This window comes from Falco peregrinus, chromosome 3 (genome assembly GCF_023634155.1).
Source record: "Falco peregrinus isolate bFalPer1 chromosome 3, bFalPer1.pri, whole genome shotgun sequence".
Taxonomy (NCBI): Eukaryota; Metazoa; Chordata; class Aves; order Falconiformes; family Falconidae; genus Falco; species Falco peregrinus.
This window is the reverse complement of record NC_073723.1, coordinates 47,242,369-47,263,246: the sequence shown is the minus strand read 5'-3', so window position 1 is coordinate 47,263,246 and position 20,878 is coordinate 47,242,369. Positions and strand designations below refer to the sequence as shown.

Sequence of the window (20,878 nt, the reverse complement as noted above, 5' to 3'; positions counted from 1 at the left end):
ATGGGCGTGGGAACCAAAAATTTGTGACAGGGATCTGGCGTGGTGCATACAGAAAGGATGAGGTTTTCTAAAAACATTAGAATTATACCTGTGTGAGTAATTAGAACTTGAGAAGTATCCATATGACACCTCTTACACAAAAACAGTATAATTAATTGGGAAAGGAGAATTTGATGCCTTTAGTTGTCCTCCTAAGTCCTTAATCGTGTTTTCCACTGAAATTTATTCTATATTCTGCATTTTCTCAACTGTTTCATGTAGTTGCATATTTATGTTTTAAAATATTCACTGTAGTGTACCTGATCCCTCTCAGCTGTGTTAAGGCTGTTGTGTTGATTAAGAAGTTTGTCTGAAATGTGTCACTAAAGGGCACTATGTTGGACTGACAAAGTGCTACTGGAGACTTGTTACCAGAACAGTTCATCCACTTAAAACAGTGCAATCAATGTATGGTTCTGCCTTGGGCTGTTCGTCTTGCACCTGCAAAATCCAATGCTGCCTGCCTGAGGATTTGCTCTTCTGCTGGTGGAGGCACCTGAGTCCTCACAGATAGTTGTTTGCAGTGGTGCTTCGTGGCTGGTCCCATCTATGTATGAGATGCATAGACTGGTGAATATTGTGCTGTCATGTTGAAGAACTGACATAGTACTTGGTCTGACTCCATATCACTTTATCAGCCTTATCCATTAACGGTTTTGTCACTGCACTTTTCTTTTGCAGATGCTAAATGGGTTTGTTAGTGTTTCGTTCCGTAGCATGAACATTGAAACTAGTCATGTGCTTAAAAGCTCCGCAGAACGTTAATCTGTTTGGGTTTTGATTTTGTCTTCCTTGGTCATTGCTGTCCAGGGTCCATACCCAAGCTAAGTGAAGCCCTTGTGGTGTGTCCTTCCCTAGTGATTTCACAGTTCAGTGCATACCTTCTTGAGAAACCCCTGAGACCTGGAGCCAGTATGTTTATTGTGGAACCAGAGGATTATGGCAACCCGCTATATGAGAGCTACTCCAGTATTAATACTTGCACTGTTTATTACTATGACCTCTTTCTAGTGCTTAGAAGATATAATAGGCTATATATTTTTTTAAATAGTATACACTGCTGTTCACTGAACAAGAACATATTCCACTATATAGTTCACACTGACAGTCATATTGTAAATGTGTTGATCCCTGTTGCTGTTTGAAATAACAATCTAAGATAAGCATTATATGTTTTGAGAAGATGATAGAAACTTTTCTAGTCTTGCCAAAATTTTAAAGGGCTTTATTTTTGTGCATAGCTACTACTTCATGAATAGTTTTTGAGTCCATTTGAATTACGAGTATTGGAGTAAACCACACATACGTGAGGTTTTATGTCGATATACTTGTATCTATAAAAAAATAAAAGTGTTCATATGTTGATATGGGAAGAAGGAAACTTTTTGGTTCATGTCCTTACATGGTGTCTCTGTTTTGGAGCTCTCTTAGAAAATGTGCTGTTGAGTCTTCCTCAGCTTGGCATTTCTACCCTTCTGTTGGGTGTCATCAGCCTCACAGCAGGGTTAGGAAAACTGCTTCTTCCCTTCCTGCAACGGTGCCTTCCTGCACGTAAAAATGTGTGGAGGAGGGCTGCGTCCCACAGCAGAGCTGGTTTCCTCATAAATGAATGCACTGATTTATTTTTCCCTTAACTATTGTGTATACAAAGACTTCATTATAGGAATATAATCTCCAAATTTTTAAATTATGTGCTTTTCTGTCAGCCTATTTTATTGTAAAGATATTTACAAATATTTTTTTAGCAGGTGACATGAAATACAAAGATTTGGATTTTTTTCTCCATGGAGTTTAATAACTGGTTTAAATCCACAAAAAGTACCTAATAATTTTGGAGAGAAAAAGGAGAAGGTATTGCATGTGAAATGAAAGATGTATTGACTGGCTAGATGGGAGTAGTGTTTTGTAAATACACTATTGCCATAGTTTAAAAAAGCACTGCCTAAAATAGGTGCTTTAGAAAAGGGGAAGAGGCTAATTAAAAATAGCAAAATTCATACCTTTTTAGTAATTTTGTGCCACTAGTTGAACATTATAGTTCTTCCATGAGTAATCACTTCAAATAGGTGTTGAAAAGTAAGTAATTCATAATAGATGTATAAAAATTCAGTGTGGTTTTTTGATGCAGTTGTCATTAGTTTGGAAAATATCCTGTCGGCTCTCTAGTTGCCAGCAGGGAGGTGTCGGGGGGGGTGTAAGTACATGAACTTGTTGCTCTCTGACCTTAATTCTGAATATGGAAGGTCACTTAAAAACAGGTTATCGCTGTAGATTCCATATTTTCAGGTCAAAATCAGCTAGCAGTTACCATGAAGTAACACTGATGTTTACATGTTGATACTTTTCCTCAGTTACTTGCAAAGTAGCTGACAGTTTCCACGCCCTGCTAAAGCTGTAGCATGGAAATAGAGTGGTTTTGTTTTTACCGTGTTTTCTCTCTTCTTAATCTGGAAATAGCCAAAACCAAACCAAAAGGGATTGTTTATTTATAACTAGAACAATTTTGTGTTGTCCTTCATTAGTGAATTAAAAATTTAATTTTTAATTTTGGCCCTGTAACATTGATCCACAGCATGGCTGCATCTCGACTCTCACCTCGGATACTGCAGCATATGTGAGCTTGTTGTTCTGAGGCTTCCAAAATGACTTCTTAATTAGTTATTACACAGCTCATAGCTTTTCTAGTGCACAGCCATGTTGATTTCATCACTTATCTCTCCTTTCATGTGAAATAGTCCTGGTTGCTCTTGTGGCTGCCATGCGTTTCTTTCCCTCCCTTCTCTTGTCATGGACCAGCCTTGGCATCTGGTTTCCATGACCTCCAGCATTACAGCAGCAGTGACGTGTACCCACCTGCTGTACTAATACTTTGCTGGTTTGGGGTTTTTTAATGCCTTTTTTCATATTTTGTTTTCTTTTTTTTTTTCAGAATCCCCTGGAGCATTACATCCCTCCGTTCAGAGTGCAGACAAGAGTTTGGCATTGCGCTTTTACAGGTACCTTTTTGAATTAAAATGCACATTTTTTTCCTAGGGTTTGATTAAAAGGAGGACAATTCCAGAAGGACTTTACCATGTCCTTTTCTGCTGTCCTGGGAGGTATGTTCTAGTAATGAATTTCTCTTCCTTGACCTTTAGTAATTGATTGGGTTGACAGGTTGATTAGTTGCAAATACATACTTCAGTACTGTAAGAAAGGCTGAGGCTTCCTTTTGCTGGCTTCAGTCATGCAGCAATGTATGTGTCAACATGGCAGAATCCTTCTTGGAAATAGTCCAGTAGTTCCAGGCTTTTCCCCATCCTTTATTCCCAACCTGTACTTTGATTACAGTCTTCCCATTCAGTAGGTTGCATTAGCTTTTTATAACGGAGACCTACAGTTCAAGCAAGCACTTCTAGCCTTAGTCCTCCAGAACTTTTTGCTATTTATCTGGTTATTACTAATGGGTTGAAAAACAAGATAAATCTTAAACATCTCTGAGTCCATCCAGAGCACTCTGAGCCTGATTTCAAGGTGTGAGCAGGAGATGAGCATTAAAGTTTATAATCTTTTATTCATCATTAAAAAGCTCCTAAACAAAAGGGGAAAATCCAATGTCAGGAATAACAGAAGGAATGTCATCTATTGAGTAGTTTCATCCTTGATGAGTACAAGGAAACTGGGCAAAACCGACAGGAGGGGACAGGAGCACTACGTGCAGCACTTTGTACCAATGGTTGCATGATTCTTGAAAGACTAGTAGAGCACTTCTGGTATTTCACTGTAGCAAAGAAAAAATCAGTAATCAATGTCTGATGTCTCATGTATCAAATCATTAACGCGCTTCACTAATATTAAGTTTTAATTCCACTCAGTAGAAGGCATTTCATATTAATCTGTTTCCAATCACCATATTTGGCTCCAGAACATAAGTTTGCATCATGTGGGGTCTTAAATTAGCAATTATCACTGCTGTTTTATTTCAAGACAAAAATGTTAAGTCTGAGAGTACACATGGCTAATTTAAGGGTATAAATCTGTTCCCAGAATGCAGAATTCATCTCAGAAGCCATTTCTGTCAGCTGAGGAAATCAGGAACTTGAAATTCCAGATACAATGTAGTATGAAATTAAAGGCAGCAAAATTGTCTTGGCTGTGCCAAGGACTGACACTGGGAACATTCAGAGCCTTGTAAGTGATCTGTGTTAGTTTTTGCTACAAGTTAACCCACACCAATTTCACAGTCATATTTCATATTTTTACTTTCCTGATGTCATGCTGTATGGGATTTATTTCTGCCATTTTAGAAAGTGGGTTCAATAGTTGGTGTTCATACAGATGCTCCAGGAGGTCTATAGTTTTGGAGATATATTGCTCGTTTTGCAAACAGAAAAATTGGATCCATGATTTAAGATGAAAGCAGCATTCAGTCCTGGCTGTGGTGACACAGCCAGCCGTCCCTCGTTATTAGCTTTTAGAGAATGTCTTGAAACCAGTCCAGATCAGTGAAGAGTTGGTGCTAGTCAGTGAGGGGCATCTCCTTCACTGGAGGAACTGGGATCCCCAGCAGTGCCAGGGACAGTGTGATGGCAAGGCAGCTGACAGGAGACATTACCATTACGCAGCAGGCGTGGGCAGATGAAAACACAGACACCCTGTGTCCTCACTTGCAGCTTGGCACCTTGGCTGCTGCATCCTGTTATTTGTCTGGCTTAGGCAGCTTGACCCTGTGACATTCAAGTTCAGTTTCTCTAGATCCACCTGCTTTAAAAGTTTGCTGATACTTATCTCTGAAGAAATAACAATTTAGTGGGGTAAGGCAATAGCTATACGCTTGGGATGCCTGTATGCAGTGTCTGGGTTTGGAAGAATTTTTTTGCTGCTTTGGGCAACTGCACGCATACCTGTATTTTATTCCCTGTTTGCAGGAGAGGGGGGACCTCTTAATGTGGCTGTGTATCACACCTGAGAGGAGACCAGATACGCAGCAATGGTGTGGTGGTCTGATACTATAAGGCGGGGCAGGAATAGAGAAATAATTTAAGCAATTTTTCTAAGCAGTAGCCTAAGGCATTTGTGAGGACAGGGTTGAGAGCATCCCTAGTTCAAGACTCCCCAGGTACAAGGCTGTTGTGTGTCTCAGCATGCAGACAGCACATGAAAGGGAGCTGAAGCAATGCCAAAAGGAAGAACTGGATTTACTGAGGAGTCTACAGCAAAACTGGGAACTCATTTGATTGAATGACCGGTATTTCTGGTTGACTGGATTTCCACCACTGGTCTGTTTTTTTCTTGACAAAGTGCAGGGCTCCAAAGCTGGTATCCTTCTGTGATCTCCTCCTGCCAGCCACCCTGGTGCCAGCTGCTCCACCTCCAACCTGCTAGGCTCAGTGGACAGTCTGCCCCAGCCATGGAGGCTGCAGGAGAGAGGAGAGGACCTGTCTCTCGCCTGCAACCCAAAAGTGCCCTGGGTTGGAGGGAGCTTTGCTTCACGAGGAGCTTCACTGGGCAATACCCTTCTCCACTGCACCCTTAGGCCAGCTCTATTCCCTCTGTGGGATGTAGGAGCTGTGAAGGGAGATGATGAGGAAGAGCACTTGAAGTGTCTCGTCCTTTTTCCTCGAATCCCTCTCTGTCCTTGTAATCTAGTTTTGCTACCCCAACCCAGTGTTTGGTGTCCCCTTCTCTATTCCAAACACCTTTTCCTCTCTGCAATTTTCTTGGCAATTGCGTTTCTTCTCTACCTCTCTGTGTCTTCCCATTTCTCGCTCTCCTTGTGTATGTCCCCACACTCCCAATTCCAGGTTTGGGTTTGTTTTGTGTTTTTTTTTCTTGGAGCTGGAATGCCTCAACCCTCCTTGCACTGCCTTCCTCTCCACTTCATTAAATGTACTGGTTGTGACTCGATACAACTTTTTTCTTTAAAATGGTGAGGTTTTTATGGTTTCTTAAAAGTTGCAGTCAGAAAGAATTTCCTCCATCATCGTAACTCCATCAGGGTCCTCAGGTATGTGAAAACCATTCAGTGCACAGAGTCTGGATGGTCTGACTTCTTAAAAGTGGCTTTCCAAGAACATTATTTTAGTGTAGAGTCATTACATTAAACATCAGTAATACGAACACACTTTGAGTATCAAGCCTGGATATTAAACAGAAGTTTGGATGCTCATTAACAAGTAACTGGATACTCATCTTCAGTTAAATGGGTTGCGAACACTTTGAGAAGATCTGTAGTTTTAATATGTGGACTCTGGGCATATATTTCCAGTACAGCAATTAAGAAGAAAATATACTTGGTGTAATCTAACAGCTCACACCTCAACATCTAGTAAATACATCTGGTGTAGTCTAAGGGGTTACACACACAAACGTGTAATTATGCCATGTACATACAGTGTAGCATTTGTGTTGGGTTATACAGCCATATCATTGATTGCAACATCATCGTAATACGAAAGAACTAAATTGCATTGTGTTTCAGTGCCAAAATTGGTATTTTTAACCATCTGCTTGAAGAAATCTTAAATATACAGACATGTCTTGAAGACAGTATTGTGCACTCCTTTAATTTTCTTCCTTGACTTCTAACACTGTGTATCTTTAGACTTGAGGCTAGAGAAAAGGGGAATGAACTATCCTGTGGTATGGGAAAATGTCGTCTTATATGGAGAAAAAACATTGCTGTACCAGTCAGAAATAAAAGATAGCATTCATGGAGTTCCTCTGAAGGTTGCAGTGCCCTGCAACACTGCTGTAAATTTGTTGAGTATTGTTTTTATTAGTTAAAAAAGACCTGTTTTGTTGTTGGAGTTTTTTTTTCACATAGTCAAAACTTTTATAGTGAGTTCATTTAAGTAAAAATAAATGGGCAACATTTCACGTATGTGAAGTTTCAGTGCTTTGAAATGAGAGCAATTATGGTGTAGAAATTATTTTTAAATAGCCTTGCTGACCTTACTGCACTAATATCTCATGTTACAGAAAAGGCTGTTTAAATACACAGAGTTTTGACAAACAAGACCCCACAGCTAATCAGAAGAGTGGCTCAGACTTCTCAGTGGTCAGAATTAGGCCACTCCATTGTACTCCATTAGCTGACCATTACCATTTTTCTAATGATACTGGTTTTAGCATACTCCTTATTTAATTGTTCCTGCTGTACTGCCTGTTAAAGGTGGTCTTGTAGGTTCTTAATACCCATAAAAGACATTCATTGGCTATATTTTAATACTTATTTCTAAAGACAAAATGGTTGTGTTTGTGTATAGGATTTATTAAAAAGAATTTTCCGTATAACGAGATAAGAGTATACTGTTAAAATCAGATTAGAAAAGATTTAAATTTATATAATCTATCTGAACTTCTGATTTCTTGGTTGTAAAAATTTAGGAAGTATTATAAGAAATATTCCATATACTTGTGCATTATTTCTTTCAAATATATTTTCACAAGAGAGAAGAAACTTCAGAAAGATGCTATTAAGCTTTGTTTTGAAACTTTGAAAATGAGTATTTTTAGAAGTTTCTCTTACTAATTAAATCTCAGATTAAAGAAAAGGAAATTTCAATTATGTGATACATTCTTTTCCATTTCTAATAGCTCATTACGGTTTCAGGTTTTTCGCAGCATAAATTGTTGGGATTTTTTCTCGTTGTCTGGACTATATTTGTGTACTTGGGGTCTTGATGTATTTGAACATTTCTGGAGTTTTGCAGGGTTAGTAACTGCAAGGGAATGCCTAACTGCAGCTGTTTCATTTGCAGGTTTTTGGTATTTCTCAAGTAAAATTGGTTTATAGCTATGATTTTGTGTTCCTTTAATATATTTCTCATTATAAACAGTTTTAGAAAACTTTTCTCAATAAGTAAGCATCTAAACATGGCAACTTGAGATTTCAGGGCTTTTGACCTCTTATGACAGAGTCTGGTAAGTTTTTTTTCTTTCCCAAAAAACCAAGCTGGCAGCGGGTATCCATTTAGTTCCATAAGGTCAGAGTTTGTTGCACTCTTCTGAGAAAAGAGAGACTGAATCAAATCTCCAGTCCCTGAACTGGGGCAAGTTTCCCACCTCCTGAGGAAGAACCCAGTTGGCCAAATACTGAGTGGGTCTTCCTGTTTCAGCTGAGATACCCTACTTGCTAGAAATTGCTTAACTGCACTGGAGCCAGGTTAGTAACCCAATTTCCTTGCCGAGTACCCTATGTGGGCTTTTTCTCTCTTTCCTAATTTAAAGAAAGATTGCAAATATTTATTTTTTTAAAAGTGCAAACCTTTGAAAAGAAGTGCTGGAGAAGGATCTGCCTCTACATATGGTATAACCTGGTACTTTGAGCATCTGCTCTGTAGGGCTGCTTCCAGTCCGCACCCCCAAGTCAAGCAGAAGTGGTGTTTTCTTCATCCTCCTCATCATCCCTGACTACATTTTTAGGGGCAGCAGGTATGTGCTGGATAAGGTGGTGTGAATGAGCAAGTTGTGTAGGGAAATCCCTGGTTCCTCTACAGCCTGGGAATTAGCCATCAGGCTTAGTTGTGTGCATGCCTGTTAGTAGCAAGAACAGGGCTGCACCTATGCTAGGTGGCATGGATGTGCAGGGTATGCACCCTTCCTCTGAACAGCCTTCCTGTCCTACATGTTCATGTTCCTTCCAGATTTCTCACACTTCCTTTTCATGGGAGTTAAATATGGGAGACTAAGAACAGTGGAAGTCAAATATGGAGGTTAGGGAAAGTGTCCAGGTTTTGACCTGGTTTGGTGTTCAGGACATAGCTGGGGTGTTGTACCCAGACAGAAGAGATCAGAAGTGATTCTCAACGTATTAGTTTAAGCAAAAAAGTACTGGCAGAGGAACATGTGCTTCAAGGCAAGATAAAGTCTAAATTCAGCTTCCCAAGATTTAATGAACGCTGCTGTCACTTAAATGGTAAACAGAGAGGCTCTGTTTCCCTACAGAATCTGCCAGTGTTTCAGTGTTCATTAGTTTTGAGTGCTCAGCTTGAGGTTGCTTTTATAGGTTTGCATGAAGCAAGGTTCCAGATCTCAAAGAGAAGTGATGTTGGCTTGCTGCAGTAACAGAAGGAGGTGAACCGACTCCAGTCACCTGGTCATGGGTCCTCCAGTCTTTGACTGCTAGGTTGTGCTGGTAGACACACTGCTCATTTAATACAAACTTTCATTTTAAAAATCTATACTTTTCACTTTATCAAAATCTGGCTTGATTTCTTAGTATTTCCAAGTTTACATGCAGAAGTTCCTCTAAGCCAAGGCGATTTATGTTTTAGGGTGCGCTCCATAGTGTAAAGTTAAGACCAAGTCTGGTCCTGTAGTTGCACTGGTGATGCTGCACTAGAATGATTTAACATTCATACAGGTTTTCAAACATTTAAAGGGTTTAGGACTGTGTTTAATTTATCTCAGGATGTCAAATGGCCCAGAATCAGCATTTTGAAAATACTCCTATTAAAATGTATGCTCTGTAGTGGAGTTAATCAGTTTTTTGGTGAGGGCTGCTGCCAAAGTTACTGGGCTGTTTCCCAGCTGACTAATTACTGATTGCTCTTCTGTTGTTCTCTGCAGGGTGGAAGATCAGACTTTGCTGTGTGGTAGCGGGCCACGTGGGTGACTGATGTTACGGAGTCTGCAAATCCTGCTAGTGGGGCAGCGTCTTTGTGTAGTAGTACTAGAAGGAGGGTGTTTTGCAAGTATATCTCCACATTTTTGCAGATAGAAGATTTTGATTTCCTTCTTCACTAGTGCATATGGTTTCTACTGGCCCTATTACCACAAAGATTTGGGTAGCTTTAAAATACATGTTACTTAAAATGGACTTGTAAAGAATTACGACGGATTTGAGATGTTAACTGAAATGAACAGTGTTCCATTTAAGACCACAAGACCCAGGATAAATTGGGAATTGGGATTTTACTGTAGGGAGGAGGCTATTAATTTAATCATGATTGTTATGGAGAGATGCAGAATTAAAAGAATAATGCGGTTTGGACTTGGGACCACTGACACTGGCTGATGAACAAGCAGTAAAGGTGTTTCCTAAAGCTTTGCAAAGTGTTTAGAGAACCATTCTCATAAAATGCACACTGAAATATATTTACATAAAGCTAGAGCTGCAAATGTAATAAAAAGTGACATTCCTTATGATACTTTTTTAGGCCCTTTCCTAATTCTTTTGTTTAAATGAGAGACTGAAATTATTCCAAAGAGTGCAATACAGTATAACAAACACAGGGGTCTAAAGAAAACAGAATTTATTTCCATTACAGCTTTTAAAACCAGCATGTAATATTGCTCTAAATAATAAGATGACTTTTAGGTTTTTGTACTGTCTAGTTGGAAGAAAGGGGAAATTTTCTTTGCTAAGCTTTCCTGTGCATTTGTGCAGCTGTCTGTGCTTTTTGAAAGAAATCAGAGTTTTCATGTTTGGGAGGCATCTACAAGGCAGTATTTACCCCAGAAGCAAGTATCGCTGAGAGTGGATTATTGCTACTGGGTAGGAAATGTAACAGTACCGGATTTCAAAACTAAAAAGAAGCAAAATACTTTCTGAAGATTTTTCTTTCAAAGAAGCGTTGCTATCCAGCTCCCAGTGAGCTCTAAGCATACATTAGAGGGGCAGTATGTAAGCATAGCTGCTAAGTTGCTTTCCTGTTTTCCAGGCATTTGTACCACCACGGATTTTCCAGAAGCTATTTCCCCATAACAGTGTTAGCTTTCCTGGTTATGGCAGCACTCTGCTTTAAACCTTATCATTTAAACTGCCCAGTGAAATAGAAAGTGCTATGTGCTGGCTGTGTTTTGTTTATGCAGTGTTTTATCTTAAAAGTCTTTGAGTGTGATGTAAAAGCAAAGCATAATTAGCCCATTTTACATTCATCTATGCAAGTTAGTACAAAGTTAATACTAGTTGTAGTTTGGGGGTTTTGGTTGGAAGTAATACATCAGCAGTGAAAAGTGGCCACCTTTGCCAAAGTTTTTACCTTCCCGCTTGGTGGAGATTTCCCACATCTACATAGTTCTGCCACTCTTGGATTTAGGTCACGGTAGTTCACATTTTTTAGACCTTTTTAAGGCTTAAATGTCGACTTGAACAGATACTGCTTTTCACTTACTGTTCACTCATTCACATGTTAGGGGGGAACAGAGTTGAAAATCAGCACTTTCCTTAGTATTTTGAGTCATGATAGATCTGAAAGATCATTCCATCTCTTCATGCTTTATCCTGACAGTTAATATTATGTGAGACGAAGTCTACACCCATACACATTTATCTAAAATTGGTTTTAAAAATGAAATATGGTTGCCAGTCTGGATGTGGGTTATCTTACGTCAGTTTAAGCCGAGTTTATTTAGGTTTAGCCTCTATTTTTAAACTTAGTAGCATAAAGATGTGAGGTTTACAATGACAATTACCCGCAGAAGAACTTAGATCAGTATTAGTATAACTTAGTGCATAGACCTGTAGCAAGTCGTTCTCAGTGAAGCCCTCATTTATAGGTTTTGCAGGGACTGTTAACAAAGCAGCGCCTTCATAATGGGACCTGCAGCTCTCAGGCACACCTAGTTGTTAGCAGAGCCTGACATTTTCCATGTGTGTCCTGTGTTCCTGTGCAGATTTTTTGTGATCTCTTTGAGCCCTGTTGCAATCACTTGTTGATTACTTATGCTGGAATTTATGTGATGTTTATGGTGCATCTTGAGGTAGTGGTAGTTATATTTTATCACCTGGAAAATAAAATTGACACGGGCCTTTAAATATCAAGGAAAGCAAAGTAAAGGCTGTCAGCCTTCGTTATATTTATCCGCTTTGCTTCATCCTGCCTCCTGTACAATCCCTTCATGCGCTGTCCCAGAGGGATGAATTAAGAGGTTGAGCTTCATTGTAACTTTGCCGGGTGAAGCCATGTCCTCGCCAAAGTCAAGAGCAGAAAATCCACTAATTTCATTTGGGCCACATTTTCACTGTTGGTTTTGGCTGCTTTGTTGCAACTTGAATACTGTTAGAATATGTAGTGCTCTTCTGTGAATACTTTTAGGCAAAGACTGGCTGAAACTTGGCCAACGTGTAGGAGCTACAGGGCAACACAGAACCAGGGAAGGGAAGCGCGTTGTTTGCTGTCATTCAGTTGTTAGCATCATTCAGTCTCTGTTTAGAATGTAGCTTTAGGTATGAGAGAAAAACCAAACTTGAGTATTGTACAATAACATTTTATTAGTAATAGCACTAGAAATAAATACTTACAGAATGGGGCCAGTTCATAAATTTCTTTTAAACTTCAAAAACCTGCATATTTAGAATATATGGAATTCTAATTCCAAGGTTTCTGCATAGTTTATCTCTTCCTGCTGTCCTAGCTTTAAATCAAAGAAAGACTATTTTATAGACGATTTATTTGTAGTTAATGTTAGTTGTATAACTATTGCTGCTCTAGGCTGTATTGTGTACCCTAAATTGTGCAGATAGCGTGTCTGTTATTTAAATGTGACTTTCTAGCAGACGTTTTACAGACCTAAGAGTGATTAGAACACAATGCCTAAAATGCACAAGTGCTCTGGATCTCTGCCTCTATTGCAAAGGGATCCTGAATCGAAGATTCTGATCTGAAAATCAGATCTGGCTGAAAATACAGCTTAAAAACCACAAAACCCCTCTACCCCTTTGTACAGCTTGCACGCTACTCAGCAGGTCTGCCACAGTCGCTGGGTGTTAGAGGAGCTTGCTTAGTAAGAACTTTAAGAAAGGTTTTATTAATCTATGCGTAGTATTAAAATGAACTATGTTTAAATGTGTGCACAGGAGGTTTTAGCTTTGTTTTTCTCTAAATAATCTCTTAAATCTAGCAGTTGTTATAAGGAAGAGCAATAATGGAAATCCAGAGTGAATCCCGAGAAACACAACTCAGCCGGTAGAAGAATTTCACCTACAGAGTAGACGTTTGCATGTAAACAGAGTAAAAGGAACGCATCTAAGGTCCCTGAGTATATTTCATACATTTCCTGGGAGTGAGTGAAGAAAACCTATTTGCCTTTGAATTTCTGCAGTGCAAAACTGGTACCAGAGCTGCACACAACAGGAAATTCAGATGCGTAAGCCGTGTTTAAGCTTAAACCAGAAGAAAGCCATTTCTATACCCCTGTTCCTGCAATGATGATTTTCACAACTGGAAACCAAGTAGCACAATTTTCTCTTCCTGAGACTGTGCTGTACTGCAGCAGCTCAACCTTTTTCCTTATGGATGACATTAGTAAGTATCAAGGCTCTCTAGTGTTGCCGCTGTGTTTCAGGTGCCTGTGGACAGCAGAGAGGCTGGTAGGAATTGCAGTCACTTTCCCAGCTAGCAGCGGAATTAGGCTGCAGCCTTCGCCAGCCCATGCTGGAGAAGTAGTTTCATTAGTACTTTACCTTCGTCCACCCCTCTTTCATCCCACCTTCTTTTCTAATGGTACCTGGTTAATAATTTTTAGCTGTCCGAGATGAGAGTACTGAATAAACTTTCTGGTGATGTTTAAATGCAGCATCTCTGTGAAATGGAGCAATTTAAACAAGACGCAAAAATATAGTTAATCCTTTTTCATAGCTGCATATACCTTAATTTATACCAGCAGCTCCACAGGTACAAAGCCTCCGTGTCTGGCCGTGTAACCATCTGCCCATTACTTCCCCAGCTCCCTGTAGTGGCTTGAGTGAACGTTTCAGCCTGGATCCTCAGCAGGCCTTTGTTTTTCTCTCTAGGCATGCCTGAAGCTCATTGCCAGTCACAAAATATTTCTATTGACTTCAAGGCACTTGGCCCCATATGTGCTTGCAAACGAGCACTTTTGTTCTCCTGGATGAATGTGCATGTGCGGTGGGATTTTTTTTTTTTTTCCCTTTTCAGTGTGGTATTGAAGCCAGTGTGGATGCTTGGCCACCTAAGCAATGCTTGTTGGCATTGACCAGGGCTGTCCTGAGTGAGGAACTTGTTAGGTGCTGGGGAAGGACTTCCAAAAGCAGCCTTGAGGCCGATGCCTCGGTTCCCACAGCTGTGATCCGTAATGGGTATGTGGGGCCACTGGCCAAGAGGAGAATGGAGTTGGCAGCTGTCCTCTGGGGCAGGACCATGGTGGCCTTTAATGACAGTGGCCAAGGAAGAAATGGAAGTCTGTGGCCTCACCTATTCAAGTGGTATTAACTCATTTGGGTGGCAGTGTTTGGTACAGAGAACTGGGTTTTTTTTCCTCCTCCTGACAAGACCTCTGCTCTCACATAGATTTGATTTCTGCACAAAAGTATCAAATATACACACCAGTGGTGTACTTTGCCAAGCACTTAGCCATCAAGCTCTGAGCTGGCGACATGGAAAGATTTGATTTGTGTGTACAGAAAAGAAATGTGTGTGTGCAGATGTGTGTTGGAATTGCCTTCAGTCCATTTGGAAATTTGATACTTGATTTCAAAATAGTACCAATAAATATGCTGATTCAAATGAGGAAAGCGAGCTTTTTTTCTCTTTCAGAAAGATTTAGTTAAAATTCAGGAAGTCTAACTACTGTGGAGTTAGCACTAGGATTTATAAAACAACATTGAAAGGGAAGCTTAATTAACATTTCACTACCCTTTCAATTGCACTGCATGCGTGTCTGGTTTATCACCCACCTAAAAATGTTAGTTTATATTTGAAGAATGCTTCTGACAGTGAGCCTTCAGGAGAAAGCTCAGCTTTTTCCTATAATCTCATTATAGCATTTATATATTTTATTTGCTTGCTTTGACCTTGGATGATTTAGAGAGTATTCAATGTATATATCATGTATTTCTGGGAATCAGTGCTCAAGGTTGTTTTCTTTTTACTGTTAATGTATCTTTAGCTGGAAGGTAAATTTTTGGCGTTTTGTTTGGGTTTTTTTTTTTCTAAACAATGTACTGATGGCACACCCTATATTAGTAAGTTGGGTATTGATGGATGAGCACACGCAGGATGATAGTACACGTGAAAGCGAGTCATCCCTGGGAAGGATGCTGCTCTGTGTTCCTTAGGATGAGTGAAGAAGCAACAGCTGCTTTTCTTTCTCTCCCTGAAGAACACAGTGATAAGAGAAATGGTATATTCAAAAGGGCAGCACAGATTAATGGGGCAGTAATAAAATAAATGAGATCCATTAGCGAAATCACTGCTTGAAAAGTAGATTCTGTGATAAGTGCCCTTCAGTGCCTCATGTGGGAAGAATTGTTACAGCACTTGTAACGTCATCCGTAGTGTTGGATTTTAAACTGTTGTGACAATCCTAAGTGATAGGATCTTAAAATAATTTAGATGAAGGTAAACTTCATTTGCACTTAGCACTTGGTAGAAAACTTGAATGATTACATCTAAACATGAAGACAAGTTCTTTTCTTTCAAACCCAGTCAGAATGTTTTTGTGTGCTCTCAAAATCTTTCATCAAAAAAAACCCAAAGCCTTTTTTTGTTGATGTTAAGCCTGTAAGGTGATCACAGGAACCTGCAAAGCTTTATTTTACTGCTGGAGCACCGGTGCTCTGGGGACTAATGTTCAAACAGACTTTGAACTAGAATCCGTGGCTTTAGCGACATTGCCTACTTTTTAATTGGTTGTGGTTTTTTTTTTTTATATTAGATTAATGATGAAAGGTGTGCATTGCACTTAAAACACTACATGTGTCTGTTTTCTCTCTGCTTTTTAGACCAGATAGTTTTCTGGATCATTTAATAAAAAAGGAAAATACACTTAATTTCTTAGATTTGCAAAGTACATTGCCTATAAGGAGATAAACATTTGTGGTTTAGAGATAAAATATATACACAAATCAACTAATCAGAGCCAAAGATATTAGTCTGAAAGTGCTTTTTCATTGATCTTCGGGCGATAGGTGGGTCTGAGTCTCTGAATTGACACATTTTGCTTCCCTTTCTCCCTTCAGAAATGCATGGCTGTATCATGGTAGGGCTTAATTGTATTTTATTTTTTTCTTTTCCAGCGTAGTTTTGTTAAATGCAAGCTCAGACTGTAAGCAGCAAGCAACACATTTCTTATAAGATGCAGAGGGGGTGCAGGGCGAGTGGAGGGCACAGGCACCCCGAGCGCCGCCTCCCCCGTGCCGGCAGCTGCATCCCATCCGTCCGGTGGTGGGAGATGGAGAGGAGGGCCAGGAGGCGGCTGTTGCTATCGCTCTGATGTCAGGCGCTCTTGCTAACGTGTGGTTGGTTATTCTGCATTTCAGATCGCTGCCGGTCGCCGAGCGCAAAGGGAGCGGCGAGACTCCTGCATCTTTCAGCGAGAAGAAAGGAGTCAGCAGAGCAGACTAATACGGACTTGTGTCGAGTGGCCTTGCCCTACAAAGGCTGCCTTTAAAAGAGAAACGCAGTGTTATTTAATGAGCTGTGAGATGAGGTGCTGCTGCTAACGCTCAGATCCCAGGATTCATCGGCTATTCATTGTGCTTAATGTACATGTTTCTGCACCGTGCATTTAGGAGATCCCAGAGAAGAATCCAAAACGGCTGCGGGGGAAAGACCACCAAACATGCCTACAGAAACACTACCGACAGGTAGCATGGTGAAGCCGGTCAGCCCTGCCGTGACTTTCACGTCCGCTGTTCCTCTCCGCATCCTGAACAAAGGACCCGACTATTTTCGCAGGCAGGCGGAGCCTAATCCGAAAAGACTGAGTGCGGTGGAGAGGCTGGAAGCCGACAAGGCGAAATATGTCAAGAGCCAGGAGGTCATCAATGCCAAGCAGGAGCCTGTGAAGCCGGCAGTGCTAGCGAAGCCGCCGGTCTGTCCTGCGGCCAAGCGGGCCCTGGGGAGCCCCACCTTGAAAGTCTTCAGCAACAATGCCAAGACCGAGAGTGGCGTCCAGAGAGAAAATCTGAAACTGGAGATTCTGAAGAACATCATCAACAGCTCTGAAGGCTCCAGCTCAGGTTCAGGGCATAAGCACGGTCCCCGAAACTGGCCGCCTCACAGAGCTGATTCAACAGAGCTGAACCGGCACTCGTTTGCTGAGTCTTTGAAAGTTTACCCCACCCAGGGCCGTAGCAGCCCGCAGGAGAGCAGCTCCAATGTCAGCAGAAGGCTTCTAGATCAGTCAGCTGAGACTTTCTTGCATGTCTCTCACAGCTCCTCAGACATTAGGAAAGTAACTAGTGCAAAGCCCTTAAAAGCAATACCCTGCAGTAGTTCAGCCCCACCTCTGCCTCCAAAGCCCAAAATCGCTGCCATCACCACCCTGAAATCCCCAGAGATTGAGGCAGTCGAGTCTGGATGCGGAGTTAGTAGAAGACCCTCCCTACAGCGATCAAAATCAGACTTGAGCGACAGATACTTTCGTGTCGACGCAGATGTTGAACGATTCTTTAACTACTGCGGACTGGATCCTGAAGAGCTTGAAAACCTCGGGATGGAAAACTTTGCAAGGGCTAACTCTGATATTATATCCCTCAACTTTCGCAGTGCAAGCATGATTAGCTCAGACTGTGAACAGTCTCAGGACAGCAACAGTGACCTTAGAAATGATGACAGTGCCAATGACCGTGTGCCATACGGCATTTCTGCCATTGAAAGAAATGCCAGAATCATCAAGTGGTTATATAGCATCAAGCAAGCTAGAGAGTCACAGAAAGTGTCCCATGTGTGAGAGAAAAATCCACCGTAGAAAAAGCAAGGACTGTATCTTTGTCTGTGAATATTCAGTTGTGAAGGGTTGTGAAGTCGACTTGAAGTCTTGTACCCTTCTCAAATCTCTTTGTGTTGCTTGTTGTGCAATGTTTCCAAGTTGCATGCCTGTCAACATGTGAGCTGATCTGGCTTCCACTTGAACAATAACTAACTACAAAGCGTGGCTCAGCATACACATTATCTGCCAAAAGTTTAAGACGAGAATCTAATTAGAGCTTCGGTATAATCAAAGTGTTTACATGGAAGGGTTATATGACTTCTTTGGTATTTATGTGGTTCCTTGTGGATTTTATATATGTCACTTTTTGTCTTAATGCAGATATTGTCAACTGACGTTACTAGTTTCTGAGTTGAAACAGGATCCCTTGGGGGGGGGGGGGGGGGGGGCGGGGGGGGAAATAGAATTGGCCAAAATAAGAGGTTTAGGCATACAACAATAGGCAAAGCAACCTTATCTCTTCTTGAAAGTGCATTATTGGTACATATGAAACTGCTTCTAAAAGGCTACGCTCTTAAATTGTGTGTCGTTGTTAAACTATATATCCCTACTTGTAGTAAGGGACTGTTCGGTAAAGGTTTCTTTTTTCTAGGTAAGCTCCCTCAGTTTTACAGCAGAAGTAGTCCAGTGACTCTGCTTGACCTCTCATAAACTAAATGAGTCCTGCCTTTGGGTTATTGTAAGCATTTTAATGATTTTGTATTATCCCTGCTGGAAAAGCTTAAACAAAGTTGGAGTCAACAGATGAAAACAGAGTAGGTACAGGATGTTGTGGGTTTGATTTTTACTCAAAGATTCCTGGTCTTAAACTTTTGACAGGAATGATTAGATCCTATAGCTGATATTGAATGCCTTTATTAGTCAAACACATCATGACTACAAATTCCATGCTGTCTTTTAATTTTTGTTGTAGGACTATTTGAACAGTTAATGAACAAAAATGGAAACACACAGCCATATCAATATAACACCTCCTGTTCAGAAGTAAATACACTCAGTAGCTGAACTATATCAAAAAAATTGTGATTATGTTGTCTTGCATATGTTATATCTAAGGCTGTGAAAGTTTGTTACAGCTCTAGGAAAGTGTAGAAACATGACAGTATGTAGCTTTGCTATTTTTTTTTTTTTTTTTTTTTTTAATCCCTCCTCTTTATGATGGTTAGTGCTGCAGGTCAACCTGTTACAAATCTTTTGACAATCTGTGTCTTCCCAGTGGTTTGTTTAACTGTCATTTCAACAGACAGTGGTGGTGTGGTAGCAGAGAAGTTGAAAGTACAGTGGTCTGCTTCATTATTATTGTATACATGCTTTGAAGTAAATTGCAGCACTACCTTATACTTCATCAGCTAATAGGAAACTTTTTTATTGTGTAAATGCTGTAAGACTTTGTATATACTTCAGTTGTTACGAAATCTTTAAAAGGAAGAGTGTTATGCTAATAAATAGCTCCTGGTGCAGGTATGGTAGGGTTTTTGTTCTTTTTTTACCCCTCCCATTCTTAAAACTATATCAGGAACTCAATTGCAGTGTGTTTTAGTGCTGTAGAAGGTCTTGGTTAAATAATAGTTCAGTAAAAGGTTACTTTTACTGAAGTGCTTTTCAGAATATAATTTTTTATAAAGTAACTATAGCAGCATGATCTGTCTGAAGAACTAGAAAAGATTTTCAAGACTCCTAAAATAGCTTGCTTCTTCCTTACCTAGCAATGTTACTGCTCCCGTTTATAGCATCTGTTCATAATGCATCACTGCAGTCTTCTGAATTATTCTTCAGTAGTGCTTATTTATATATTTGAATATTAAAGGTGTTTTACAAAGTCGGGTTCTATCTTTTCTCTAAGCCTGTGGCTCATCTTCTCACTGATAGCCACAGTTCATGCAGGCAAAACTGGAAGCAGAGCCACACAGTCGTTTGTTGCCTATGGAATTAACCTACATCAGGTTTTATATAATTGTTTTCCAAATGGTTGTTCATGGGGCAAGGGGGCGGGGGGGGGGTGGGGGGGGTTGGGGAAAGCACACATTCAGTTTCAGGAGGCTACTCTATGGTTTTTACCGTTGGTTTCACGACCTAAGATTTGCAACATTCCTAGTTCGGTCAAAAAAATGAGGAGCTGTGTATTTCAGCTACAGGCACATTTGTGACATTTAAAGCTCCATGGGTTTCAGTTGGCATTGACATCACACTGGTTTTTCAAGCATATTTTTCCAATAGTAAGTTCTACTCAGTTCAGTGACTATTTTGCCAAGGAAAATAATGCTTAAGGGATTCAAGCCAAGTGTAATGCAGCTGTACAGCAATGAAATAAAGAAGTTAAAAACAAAATAAAAATGCACTCACATTATTCTCTCTCAATTGTTTTAAAAATTATGACAAACACGCTATCTCAACTGTTGTCAGCCAAAAACAGTAATAAAGAAGCCTGTATAACTAGAAAATGGATTAGAGCATATGCTAGTATTCTGAAGTTGTTTCCCAGGGTTTGTTAGGAAGCCATAGGCTCTTGAGAAATCAAATTCATTTCCTTTCAATGCCACAAGGGCTTTAGGCTTGTGAGCTATCTGTAAGAGAGCATTTCCTCACCCGAGATCTTAAGCAGCACGTTTGACACCGCGCAGGCTCTGACTGCACTCTCCCTGTTGCATGCAATACGCGCACGAAGAAGGCTTTACAGGACCCAGACCTTCACAGTCAACTGAACTTGCAGCTCTGGTGAGATTGCAGTAATAGAAATCACAAGACTGCAAAATGCCCACCAGGCTTTGAACACGCAGGTAGCAATTGCCTTCATTTGTCGCTTCATTACGGTTTATGCAGATAGGGTTTATGTATTTATAGTCTTGCCATTACCTGTACGTTTGCATAAAAACCAATTTGCTGGTGTCTGATCTGTTTTTGTTTTCAGATGGGGATAACCATTTTGCCTTTGCAGACAGGTAATCCGTCATGTCGAGAGGGTCAGCTGTTTGTCTCTGCCTTAGGAGATCCCTGAGTGCCGAATGTTGGATTTGCAGGGAGTTGTAACCAAGTCACACGCCTCATCAGGGACCCGTTCTGGTTGTGTTCCTGCTGTCTCCAGCAGGCATTTACTCAGGTGCAAAGTGCACAGCAAGCCTCCGTGGTTAAACAACAGCTCTCGTGTCAGCAGCAGATCTGGAGGGAGATGCAAGTCTCT

The 20,878-nt window shown here is 40.5% G+C and overlaps 1 protein-coding gene across 10 annotated transcripts in view; it reads left to right on the top strand.

Moving 5' to 3' along the window:
- FAM110B (family with sequence similarity 110 member B) overlaps window positions 1–20,586 on the top strand; it is a 116,029-nt gene extending 95,443 nt beyond the window's left edge. For all 10 annotated transcript variants that reach the window (XM_055799257.1, XM_055799250.1, XM_055799255.1 and 7 more), the window contains 2 exons: window positions 2,969–3,035; window positions 16,247–20,586. In XM_055799257.1, the coding sequence (XP_055655232.1) occupies window positions 16,549–17,661 (1,113 nt within the window). In that variant the 5' untranslated portion in view covers window positions 2,969–3,035; window positions 16,247–16,548 and the 3' untranslated portion in view covers window positions 17,662–20,586. The remainder of the gene's footprint in view (window positions 1–2,968; window positions 3,036–16,246) is intronic.
- Window positions 20,587–20,878: the final 292 nt, after the last annotated feature.